This window comes from Acipenser ruthenus, chromosome 6, assembly GCF_902713425.1.
Source record: "Acipenser ruthenus chromosome 6, fAciRut3.2 maternal haplotype, whole genome shotgun sequence".
In the NCBI taxonomy this organism is placed as follows: Eukaryota; Metazoa; Chordata; class Actinopteri; order Acipenseriformes; family Acipenseridae; genus Acipenser; species Acipenser ruthenus.
In genome coordinates this window covers 81,529,162-81,542,654 of record NC_081194.1, presented here as the reverse complement: position 1 = coordinate 81,542,654, position 13,493 = coordinate 81,529,162, and the positions used below count along the sequence as shown (strand labels likewise).

General features: G+C 41.4%; 1 protein-coding gene across 4 annotated transcripts in view; it reads right to left on the bottom strand.

Moving 5' to 3' along the window:
* LOC117410695 (connector enhancer of kinase suppressor of ras 3-like) overlaps nt 1–13,493 on the bottom strand; it is a 90,802-nt gene that overhangs the window by 36,522 nt on the left and 40,787 nt on the right. For 3 of the 4 annotated variants that reach the window (XM_034017437.3, XM_034017442.3, XM_034017441.3), the window contains exons 14-15: nt 10,115–10,152; nt 4,206–4,254 (exon numbers count right to left, since the gene is read on the bottom strand). In XM_034017437.3, the coding sequence (XP_033873328.3) occupies nt 4,206–4,254; nt 10,115–10,152 (87 nt within the window). Of the gene's footprint in view, nt 1–3,528; nt 3,828–4,205; nt 4,255–10,114; nt 10,153–13,493 lie in introns of those variants that run through there. The other variant, XM_034921546.2, reaches the window with a different exon arrangement.

The window sequence follows — 13,493 nt, the reverse complement described above, 5'->3', positions numbered from 1 at the left end:
AGTATGCTGCCTCTACATTATTAAAGGGGTTGAAAGCCTTCTCTTAATAAAGAGCACACAGCGATTCTTGAGATTAGCAGGAATGAAGCAACCGGGCCATTCTCTAGTCTACTCTGCTGATGGGATCGGATTAGACAGAAATACATTGCTATATGGCATCCAACACTAGCACTCAAGCACTTGCTATAAACTGATCAAGTGGAACCATTTACAAATCCCAGCCACTGTATTGATAAGCTCGTGGGATTCTTTTGCAATAATTGACATAATTTGTCCCTGTTGAGAAGTTCAAAAGGAAGATGGAACTTGCCAAGTGACAAACACTTCTATTAGGCTCACGATACCCAAAACAAACATTCAAAGACGGGTCCAAATACCCAGAATGAGTGTAGTGTGCTGGCAGCGGCATAAAACCACATCTGAGACTACCACACATTAATAACCTTTCAAGCTCTCTCTGCTGTCAATAATGCCATCGCAAATTCCACTTTTGCAGGCTGACCCTCGTCACTCAAGCATTTTAAATGTGGTTGTGCAGTAACTCAATAGTCACCTTTGGCCTCCCCGATACATCTCTCATATTAGATTGCTTGGCTGCTCAGTTTGAGCTTGTTTTTGTTGTTGCTGGAAATAGGTTTTCCAGTTGTACTTCAAATATCCCCTAAACTTGCTGAAGGAATAACTAATGAGCTTTTAGACCCAAGGCATGTGTCGTACCAAGGCATGTGTCATGTGTTGCTACATTCAGATAGAAAATAAGAAGGGAGATTGTGCTGTAAATACTTAAATCCTGCAAAGAATTGGTAGAAGCATGTGTTGAAACCACCCGAGCTGAACAGGAATCATAGCAGCTTTGTGATTTGGACAGACTAGGGATATTCATGCAGTCTGTTTTCAATAAGCACTTGCATGCCCTGAAGCATTTCTTGTTTTTTTTCTTAAACTAAATTTCTATTTTCCTGACAATCAGTTCCGACACATAGCCAGCATGAAATGTACTGTATGCATATATACCACATTGTATGCATGTATAACACATTGAATGCATGTATAACACACTACCAGTTTTACACATATCTAGAGAATCACTTATTCAATTGTGATGAAATCTGGTTTGGACTTTTTTTTGTTTGTTTTGTTTTTAATATAAAATTTAGTCGTCTCCAATGTTTTTTTACCCCAGTTTTCTCCCCATTTTGGAATGCCCAATTATTATTTGATCCCGGTTCACCCCTGCAACCTCCTGGCAACTTGGGAAACGGAGGCTGGAACACACGTCCTCCGAAACGTACTCTTGCCAATCTGTCATTTTTCGCGCTGCAGATCCACAGCGAGGCCACCAGACCTATAGTGGCGCGGGACAACACAGATCTGAATGGCTCCACTGCAGAACTGCAGGCGCCCTATCGGCCACAGGGGTCACTGGTGCGTGGTGAACCGTGGATTGCCCTGCCGACCTAATCCCTCCCTACCCGGGCGGTGCTCAGCCAATTGTGCGCCGCCCCCTAGGAACTCCCGGTCACGGTCGGACCTGTGATCTCCAGGCTATAAGGCGCATCCTGCACTCAACACGGAGTGCCTTTACTGGATGCGCCACTCAGGAGCCCTTGCTTTGAATATTTTTAACACAAATGTTTGAGAGGATGAGATTCTGGGGGTATATATGGAGGCGACTCTTCTTCACTTTACTGACAACTCCAATCCTGGATTTCTAGCCGTGTCCAGGAATGAATATCACTGAGGTATCGCTGGCATTAGTCCTTCAAGATGATCACATTGTGTTTTTTTGTTGTTATTTTGCAATGTGAACAAAAACTATTTTGTTTATTTATTTAAAAACCAATGCTGTTATCTGGGAGCAGAGCCGGGTGAGAGATGGTCGTGCAGCGCTCTCCATTCCAAGAATATTTTCTTCATATTAAATCACCTTTCTTAATCCTTGATTAACAAATGAAAAGAAGTCTTACCAATACAGACTCTTGACATTCCCACTCTTTGTAGGGTGTAAATAAATCTTTACCAAAGGTCTATACGCTGCGTCTACAGTGAATAAAGTAAAAGACAGGGACTACGACACCACACTTCTATATGAGACAGTGGAACGACTAATCCTGGAATAAAGTAAAAGACAGGGAATACGATACCACACTTCTATACGAGACAGTGGAACGACAAATCCAGGAATAAACTTGAGGGATTCTTTAAACACAGTCAAATTGCCTTCAATAATGTTAAAGTGCAATACTGAGGCAAGGGAAATGTGTTACTAACCACCTGGGTCTTTTATTGAAAATTAACCAGGGCTGGTTGAAATTGTAGGTCGAAATTACTCACTTCCAATGTAATGTCATTTAAAGCTGAGCTGTTGAAATTAGACTGCACACTAAGGCATTGCAAGAGCTAATAGGAGCTCTTGGGTAATACGAAGTGCTAATAGGAGCTCTTGGGTAATACTAAGTGCTAATAGGAGCTCTTGGGTAATACGAAGTGCTAATAGGAGCTCTTGGGTAATACGAAGTGCTAATAGGAGCTCTTGGGTAATACGAAGTGTGGAGTAGTGGTTAGGGCAGCAGTGTGGAGTAGTGGTTAGGGCTCTGGACTCTGGACCGGAGGGTCGTGGGTTCAATCCCCAGTGGGGGACACTGCTGCTGTACCCTTGAGCAAGGTACTTTACCTAGATTGCTCCAGTAAACACCCAACTGTATAAATGGGTAATTGTATGTAATGTGAAATAATGTATAATGTGATATCTTGTAACAATTGTAAGTCGCCCTGGATAAGGGCGTCTGCTAAGAAATAAATAATAATAATAATAATAGGAGCTCTTGGGTAATACGAAGTGCTAATAGGAGCTCTTGGGTAATACGAAGTGCTAATAGGAGCTCTTGGGTAATACGAAGTGCTAATAGGAGCTCTTGGGTAATACGAAGTGCTAATAGGAGCTCTTGGGTAATACGAAGTGCTAATAGGAGCTCTTGGGTAATACGAAGTGCTAATAGGAGCTCTTGGGTAATACGAAGTGCTAATAGGAGCTCTTGGGTAATACGAAGTGCTAATAGGAGCTCTTGGGTAATACGAAGTGCTTGGTGCTTACAGACTGTTGAGCCAGTCAGCAAAAAATAAATACAAAAAGAGAGTAAGAGAAAGAAAGTAAAACACAAACCCAGCTTGTTCCCCAGTAAAACAACACCTGTGATGTGTATTAGGGTACACACAAATATAGTGATGGCTCAAATCAATTCTAAGGGTAGCCAAGGCTTTCCGTACCACAATTCCCTCTCTGGTCTGCTTTTATATTATATTTTTGAGACTTTATCTCGACTGGCGAAGACCTTTTAACATGCTCATGTGGCTCTGTTTGCTGGGAGTACTTCCTGTCCTCTCCCCTTCCCATGTTGTGTTGCAGTGAACAGGGACCCCCTTATGGAACTTGGCTAAAGACCAGATGAGGTCTTATCGCCTGTAGCACGAGCGTTGAAGAGTGGTTTGGCTTCACCAGAGTCAAAGTCAAAATAAAGTCAGAACATCAAAATATAAACTTCTTTTAATTCAACATTATTTTTCATGTTTTCTAAGCATTTTTACTTAATCCTTGTGTGTTTTCAATGCATTTGCAAATCTTCAAACTGAAATCTGTTGAATGGATACCCATTACATCTGTACAGTGAAAGGCTGTTGCAGTATGTTGCACTACTAAACCACAAACTGAGCACATGTTCTCTTTGGAACCACACGTCTGTTGATTTCATACTCAAGCCATTGATTTCCATCTAATAATTACTGAAAGTCAGAAGGGCTTCAGTAATCACAAGCTGCAGAAGAGGGATCTGTTAATAGAAACAGATAATGCTATCAATACCAATGGCAACGTAACTAGTACTTATTAAGTTAACCTCATTCTGAAGCTGTCATTTATTAAACCAACTGGATGCATGTCCTTTTTGGAAGCCTTCTCATAAACCATACTGTCCAGAGTGTGTACTTACAGAATTGATCATGAGAGAGCAAATTAACTGAACATAAAAAACTCAAAGCAGTAAAACACCAGTCACATTCCATAAAGCTGATAAACCAATTGCATTCCTGAGCATTGGTGTGCGGGGAAACTGATGAAAATCTTAAGGTGTGACACAATTCCACAAGAGTGGAGCAGCTGCAAGAAGCTCTCACACAGAGCAAAGGGAACCAACAGCGAAGTCACTCACCTGCTCTAGATAAGCAGAAGAGGCCCCGAGTCTCATTGGGTAGCTGTATCTGTGCAGAGAAAGAGAAAGAGAAGTCAGGTCAATGCTACTCAAATAAGCTGTGATTTCAGTAAATTGCTGCAAATATTTATTTTACTAAATATACAGTGAAATGATGCATTGGCTTAGGAAAAGGTTAGACATAGGGTTAGCCCCTTGTTATATTCCACAGGGGACCCCAGGCCTACTGGGTTCAATACCTAACATATAAACATAAAAGAGAGTAGTAGTTAGTAGTTAAAAACAATATGCGAGTAGATTTACTTGCTATCCAAATATTCTTTGGACCAGCAAAAAAAACACTTTCCTGTTGCTGCATCACAGTAAATTGCTGTGAGAATCTTTGGCCCATAATGACCACACATTGCTGAAAAGACAATGGCTTTGGAACAGATGTTCCCAATGTCAGTGTTACAATGGGACTGTTTATTGGTCCCCACTGTTGTGATACCACAGATATGTCAACATCTAAAATGTTGCCACTGTGATTTGGCCCAAACAATCCAGATTGTTTACAGATACAGACTGTGTTTACAGGGGACACCCTAGCCTGCTGCACACAATGAGGTGCACCTCATTTGCAGGATTTTCTCACATACTGCAGGAAACATGGGCTTCAAGAACAGTCTCAGAATTGTGATGCTATTGTAATAATGATGGGGTAGAATACACAATGCAGTGGGACATTATAAAGACTGCAGTTCAGCTACACAGTAAGGATGTGCAGAGTGGTGTGTTCATTACTGAAGCTATACAATGCTGCACACCCTGCAGTTTCAATGCTGGTTTAATTAGCTTGTCTTATTTTGCTGCACCTCATTTCCTCAGATTCCTTGCCAGCAGAATCAGACATTGTGTTGCCTCCCAGGATCCTTGTCTAGGCACTTAAAGAACACAAACATCTACAGATTTAGTGTTATTATTATAATTAATATTGCTCAAAGTAAGAACCATACAGTTTTTTAATCTGCAAGGCTAGCTCACTCAATTAAGCGCACGCATTCATTTTATACGAATAGTTTTCTGTGTGAAACTTTTTTTTTCTGGGTCAATGGCAAAACCATGTAACATTTTGTATGCCAATTACAACCAACGAAACTTAATAGAGCTTTCAGTGAAATAGTGACCATAACAACAATAGAAATAGCTCAAAAATAGTAAAGAGCTCATCTTTAGCGGCCACATGGTTTTTAAATGCACCCCTTACACAAAGTCTAACACACACTTATTATAATATTCAATTTTTTTTTTTTTTAAACCAACATCTTCAGATTTGTTTCAAGAATTACAGTACAATTAAGAGCAAGATACAAAATGCAATGACTTCAGTCCTAATAAGAGCAAATACAAAACACAGTACGATTTGATATCGGGGCAGTTCAAGAGCTGATAACAGTGTTGATAGTTACATCAGGGTTAGATACGAGTGCAAGTGAAATACTAAATACTACAGATTGGATTAAGTGCAGGAATAATTACAGTAAAATAGGGAGCAGATAAGTGCAAGTTAAAGTGCATTAAAGGCAGAGTGCTATATTGTCCAGAAGGGAAGAGTTGAGTTTTACAGATGTTGTCTGAAGAGGTGTGTCTTGAGGAGGCGCTGGAAGGTGGTCAGGGACTGGGCAGTCCTGACATCTGTAGGAAGGTCGCTCCACCACTGTGGGGCGAGGGTGGAGAAGGAGCGGGCTCTGGAGGCAGGGGAGCGTAGAGGAGATACAGCCAGTCTTCTAGTGCAGGCGGAGCGGAGAGGTCGGGTGGGGGTGTAGGGAGAGATGAGGGTCTGGAGGTAGCTGGTTGCAGTCTGGTCAAGGCATCGGTAGGCGAGTCTTGAACTGGATGCGAGCGGTGATCGGGAGCCAGTGGAGTGCGCGGAGCAGTGGAGTTGCGTGGGAGAAGCGAGGCAGAGAGAACACCAGGCGAGCAGCGGAGTTCTGGATGAGCTGGAGCGGACGGGCGGCGGACACAGGGAGGTCGGCCAGGAGGGATATGCAGTAGTCTAGGCAGGAGAATACCAGGGCCTGGACGAGAAGTTGCGTGGAGTAGTTAGTGAGGAAGGGTCGGATTCTTCGTATGTTGCTCAGGAAGAATTGGCAGGTGCATGCTAGAGTGGAGATATGCTGGGAGTAGGAGAGGCAGGGGTCCAGGGTTACTCCGAGGTTCTTGGCTGAGAAGGAGAGAGTGTGGTAGATTCCAGAGGAATAGAGATAGAGAGATCAGAGGAGGGGAAGATGAGGAGGGGAAGAAAAGGAGGTAGAGATACGGGAGGGGATGGTGAGGTCGGGGGGGGGAGGAGAGGAAGATCTGAGCATCATCAGCATAGAAATGGTATGAGAAACCATTGGATGCGATGAGGGGGCCAAGGGAGCAGGTGTAGAGAGAGAACAGGAGAGGACCCAAGACTGATCCTTGGGGGACTCTTGTTGAGAGAGGGCGAGGTGTGGAGGTTGCTCCACGCCAGGTTACCCGGTAAATGCGGTTGGAGAGGAAGGAGGTGAACCAGGCCAGAACAGTGCCAGAGATTCCCAGGTCAGTGAAAGAGGATAGGAGAATAGAGTGATCGACAGTGTCAGAGGCAGCAGAGAGATCGAGGAGAATTAGGATAGAGGAGAGAGAGGCAGCACGGGCAGAGTTTAGCGAGTTAGTGACAGACAGGAGAGCAGTTTCAGTGGAGTGAGTAGAGCAGAAACCAGCTTGGAGCGGGTCGAGCAGAGAGTGGTTAGACAGGAAAGCAGAGAGCTGGCGGTGTACTGCCCGCTCAAGGGTTTTAGAGAGAAAGGGAAGGGAGACAGGATGGTAGTTCTGGAGGGAGATGGGGTCGATAGAGGCTTGTTTGAAGGCAGAGGGCAGAGAGGAGAGAGGTGTTGAGGAGAGAGGTGTTGAGAAAACTAGATTTGTCTGGGCAACTCATCTCCAGTATTACTGTTCCACCTCCAGTAACGGGGATGCTTTAAATGGCTTGACTCTTACATGAATTAGCCTCACCTGTTGCTCAGTACACATTCCGTTCAGGATCAGCTGAGCTAAATGTTTGAGCGCATGGATAAATTGTACATAAGACACCAATGTATTTCAGTCTTTATTTAGCATAAAAAATCTCGATTGAAACAAGCCTGCCACACAGCCTGAGACAATGACAAAAACATTTTGTGTGGTGGAAAGTGTCTTACTGGAAATATCTATCATTTAAACACCAGAGTCAAAATCAAAAGGGCATCAAATGATTTTCCTCTTAAAACTAGAAAAACATTTCACCGAATACATCAGCAGTCTGATCCACCGTGTTTCTTATTATGAACTTTCACTTTTAAGAAATGGCCATAATTTGTATATATATATGAGTATATAAATATAAAAGCCCCATGAAATCCTTTTTATTTTTTATAATTAAGTTTTATTTCACAAATTTCATTTTATTTCATTTTATCTACTAAAAAAGTTGTTTTGTTTCATTTTATTAGATACACATTAATAAAATAACTCAAATAGATGTATATAAATACAAAGTATACATCATGTTTTAACTACATACATATTTTTTATTAAACATTATCAGTTTTTTAAAATTATTTTGACATAAACAGACCTAGCACAGAAAAATAAATTTAGTTACAATCATTTCTCATTAGGGGCAGTAGCGGTAATGTACCCCCACTATTTTTAATTAACTGCCTATTTACAGTAACTACTGCCCATGCCCTCTGTAAAACTCCAATAAGGTCAAATAAAAATGCAAAAATACTTTTATTACTGCACAATGGAAATCAAATCAGCATGAAGGATATTAAATCAACAAACACAAAAAATGGCTCATTTCAGAATGTTGTACAAATCTGCATAAACTCAAAAAGCAGGTTACTGAAAGAATTTGGATATTTTACGCATGTGTTCATAAGGAGCTTCAATCTAGTGCAAATATTTAAATAAAAAAATTAAACGCAAGCATACAACACAACTCTACGTTTTCTTTTTTCATGGTTTGTCATCTGTCACTTACAATCAGGGAATACGTTCACAGTCAACGGAGCCCAGAGGGTACATGAGACAAGAAATCACGCTATTGGATAAGCTGGCATTCTGGTGCATGCGCACAGACAGCACGTTAATAATATCTACAGAGCGTCAAAATCATTCAGAACTGCATCTTTCACACTGTACCACAACACAAAATAACGTATTTCCACTTCAGCAGCGGCACGTTCACAATACATTCCTACAACATATTTGTATTCACTGATGCCCGAGTGGCTTCTCCATTGGATTAAACATATGGCCAAGAGACGTCAGAAGAAATTCTTTGCAGCGTTGTTTAATTGCTATGCGCGGTTCAGGCATTTTAGAAACAAACATCTCTTCTCTTCCATCACAATCTGAATTCCCAAACGACTCGCTCCACACTATACATCTGCGCAAGTACTAGTCAGAGCTTCCGTTTCACTTCAGACCGTATCTATGGTAACGGCTAAGCCTTCACAACTACGATTGCAAGTATTTATTTAAAGTATTTTTTGTATAAACCTCACAATTAAAAAAATGTCATTCTGTTTGCTTTGTAATGATTTTTCGTTTTATATGTGGCATTGTAACCCCATGAAGCCCAACTAGAACCTCCCTACTTCAGAGTTAGTGCTCTAGCTGCCAAGTTATTTATTTACAGAACAGGTAAGACAATATCCTAATAGAGAATATGAGGGACCAACGCACAGGGAAATAGGGTTGCCTCACATATGGATAAAACCCTACTCCACCATCTGCCAGTCATTTCTCAGAGGTGTAGCTCTTTGTCCATATGTGGATCCACTGAAGCTCAACATATCGTGTCATTTGAGAGTTGTGTGCATTCCATTGCCTATAATCAAATGATTCATAATGATCTGGATCCAAGCCAAGTATCTCTTTAAATGTGTCATTTAGGAAATGCACGTGAATGTTGAATTGACAGATTAGCCCCTTTAAAAAAAAAAAAAAAAAAAAGGCCAGAGCAGAAATAGATTAGGCTCTCTGTGCACTTCTGGAATAGAATGAGAAGATGGTAACAGGAGACAGATCACACTTGAACATCACATGATGGATCGATGGTGTCTCCTGGGTCCCTGACAGCCAGTGTTAGAGGAGTTTATGACCAACAGATACCACAGTAGGATGTGTGATATGCCTTTAAATTAGCACAGAGACAAGCAGCAAGACCACAGACTTGCTTCAGTTGCAGAATGTTGTGTGACTCACAGATAAGGGAGCACAGAGACAGTTTGGGGACTGCAGGACTGCTGATGAAACCCACACCAGCCGCTGGCATCAGTACTGAAAATCAATAGGAATCTCTGAGGCAGCTCTGAGTACATAAGACTAGTGCAGAATGAATAACCATCTGGCGAGACCAGGTAAGGGCAGTGACTGATCAGCCCACCGCAGACTCCAGATGACCCCCAATGATATTCTGATCAATGCCGTCAAAAGCTGCACAGATGCCTCGAAGAATAAGGACACAGTTCAAATGCAAATCTTGTCTGAAGTAGTGCAAGATAACACACAGAGGACCCAGTCCATATTACAGAAGGGGTCTGTATTGGACTTAATGAGTTCCAGGGCAGAGTATATAATATCTACAACACCACGTGTTCTTTCTCAAATACTTTATAAATCTGTTTTTACTGTATGCTGGATCTGTAACCAATTTATTTCCTTTCAATGTTACCGAAGTACAAGAAGCAAGCATGACAAGTACACTCAAGCATGGATACCACTTACAAACCGTACTACATAGCTTGTATTTAGAGATCATTAAAACATTGTTATTTCAATTTACAGCAAGTGGTAGACATTTCAATATAATTACAAATGAAATCATCAAAAGCAAATTAAAGTTTACCCACCCGTTTCTGAGCGTGGCATTGGGGATTCTTCTGAGCACCTGCAAGACACAAAAGAAAATCTCAACACAACATCAGAGCCAAATAAATGTGAGGAGTGAGACAGATTCACCATGTGTGTTTATTTAATTCTTTGTAAAATGCTTATAAATTTCACTGCAAATTAGGAACAAAAGCAGCAAAATAATATAAGGTGTTATAAAAACACACTAAACTGTCTGAAATGCCAGAAAATCATAAGAAGAAGATCTAAAATATTAGTGGAAAAACATTATTTTCATGTAATGTATTTAACAATTGAAATCCTGGGCCATTGCGGCAGAAAAGTGAAAGACATGTCAGTAAATGGAATAGGATGTGTGTAGGATCTGCGCCCTGATTTATATATGGGGGCGGAGCTAAGTGTATAAAAAGGGGCTGTGTCCGGCATTCTGTGTCACTGTCTTGTATCCTGCGTTGCTGACAGAGCTGTGGACTCTGGTGTGAGAGAGAGTGTGCTAATAAAAAGCATTGAAAGAAACCAATCGTCTCTCCTTTTTTCTGCCTCTTGCAAAATGCTACAATAACAATAAATACTTGAATCTGAATCCCGCAGTGACAGTGCAAGGCTCTCGCCAGTAGAAACTGGTATATAGCTATTGTTGTTAGATGAACCAGCAGTATATCGGTAGTCCATACGATTTCAACAAATACAGCTATGCCAACATACATATTTTAGTACAAATGTGACTTTTTTTTTTTTTTTTGCTACTTAAAGCTAGTGTACAATGAATTGCATCTTATTGCTAAGGGACAGAACAGTCTAGGCTAAAGCAATAGCTATCCAGTGACCAATCAAAAAGATAACAAAAGTAAGTGTAAAGGGCTTCTTTGAATAAAATGTCACATAAAAAAAATTCTGAATGAAGAGGTATCCAAACCCCTTCTACTGTATGCGTATGTGTTCCTATTCACCAGAACCTTCCCATGGCTAATTCCAGCAGCTCTCAGATAATAAAGGATTGCTTGGTGGTACAGCCTTTAGCATTACGTATAGTAGAAAGTTGCGCGAGGTTACATCACAAACAAGATTTGCACTGCCGAAGTCTCGGAAGCATAATGTACGACTTCCGGACATGTTTCCATGCAAAATAAATAAATTAATAAATACATAAAAATAAAGAACTGTTTTTTTGCCAATTGTACAGCTTTTTAGCATGAGAAGACGATTTACCCACCCCCGTGGAATGTGCGTGGTATGTGTGTGCCGTGTCGCATAAATAAGGACTGTGGAGAGAGAGTGACTTTCTAAGCTGCAGGGAAACCTGTTCAGAACCCTAGTTCAGGTGCCTAGTTCAACTATTATTAATTATTAAGTAAATATATAATATATCATACAGGCTCTATCAGAGTCTTTTACGCAACAGTCACACAAGTTAATGTTTAAAAAGTAGGAGAGACTTTATCTTTGCAGATATTCATTATGTGAATAATGGAAAAAGTTAGAGTCAGCAGGAGAAGGCAACCACAGTATGGATATCCAATTTCACCATCTGGTAGAACACTTGGACCCCAATTCATTTCAGAAGGTCAAAGAAAATCCAGCAAATGTCAGGACTCTAGTGCTTATATTTCCTCGGCTTGGCCTCTGAAGACGTATTGTGACTACCTGGTGTACAGAAAGAGTATTACTGACCCCAGAGAGCCTGCAGGGATCACTACAGTAACCCAAGCACAACCCCACTGCTCTTAAAACAGAAAGAACATATGGCGCTGTATAGTCAGAATACCATGTAAATTGAGTAAACATTTTTAAGATGAGCATTTTTTTTTTAATAAAACAAGGAAACTTCATTGTAAATCAACAGCACCTTTAATAAACCATTTTCAGCTTTGTTACAAAGAAAGCTCAGGTACACCTCGCGTATCAGTATAATACAGTTTAACAGCAAGATTGCAATACCGTGTCAAATTCGAATATATCTTAGAAGACAATTATTTGTGTGGTTTAACAAAAGACATTTTCTTTTCCTTGGTATTATTGAGATGATGATTACCCTGAGGTTAACAAGGCACATGAGGTGCAAATAAACACCTAAATCGAACAAATCCAACTGCAGCACCCCCAATCTCTGTAGTGTGGTGTGAACGGCAGAGAAGGAATCCGAGCTGCAAATCTACCTCCCGACCAGGAAGGGCGCTAAGTAAGGTTGGTGGTACGCCTTCACAGGGATGGGCCGACTCGATAGTAGGACGGAACCGGAAGTCGCCCATCTTGGGAAAAGGCTGTAGCTATAAGACTACTGAACAGCTCTATTGTGATCAGCTGTGTTGCGTGCGGTGATTGGATAGAGTGCTGCTCCACACTGATCACAGGGAGGAGTTTTGCAGTACAAAGGGGACGCAGCTACGCAAGTACACACCCTTACGGCCCCGAACGCTGCTGTGTTTTTGTTTTGTTTTGTCTGCAACACAGAACAAAACGAGTACTAACATGGGAGCTAAAGCGACTGAGCCAGCACTAACCCCTGGAGCACCTACCTCTGCACACGACCACAACCCGTCCCTGCACTGGAGCACCTACCCCTGCACACGACCACAACCCATCCCTGCAGACGACCACAACCCGTCCCTGCACTGGAGCACCTACCCCTGCACATGACCACAACCCATCCCTGCAGACGACCACAACCCGTCCCTGCACTGGAGCACCTACCCCTGCACACGACCACAACCCATCCCTGCAGACGACCACAACCCGTCCCTGCACTGGAGCACCTACCCCTGCACACGACCACAACCCATCCCTGCACACGACCACAACCCGTCCCTGCACTGGAGCACCTACCCCTGCACACGACCACAACGGTAACCCATATTATAAAAAGTGGAACTGTCTGTAATCCGAAATTTAGTGGATCAAAAGATGAAAAACAGTTGCAAATGATTAATGTAACAGTAATGTTTTCCTTAATGCATAGTGCTAGAGGCAACAATTGGCAGTTTGAACATTTTTTAAAAAATAAAAATATAAAAAACCTCACACAAATACAAAACAAAAAACATAACTATATTTAAATATAAAAAAGTAGTTTGAAAACAAAGTTTGTAAATTTGTTTTACAACATGTTAAATCCTAAATTATAAAACTTCTGTGTACAGCTGTGCTTTCAAACTACCAACTGAAATGTAACAAACTGTTTTAACACTTTGGCAAGTGAAAATCAACACAGCTGTACAGTAAGGCCCCTGACAGTTTTTTTATTAAGTTAATAAGTATACACCTTAAAGCTAACTTCAGTAACCAAGGTCGATGAGTCCTGGATCAGAATTATTTCACCTGTGAAAACATGTGCAATACACTGGCAGCCAGTCAAAAGCAAGACACTTGTTGAAGCAACAG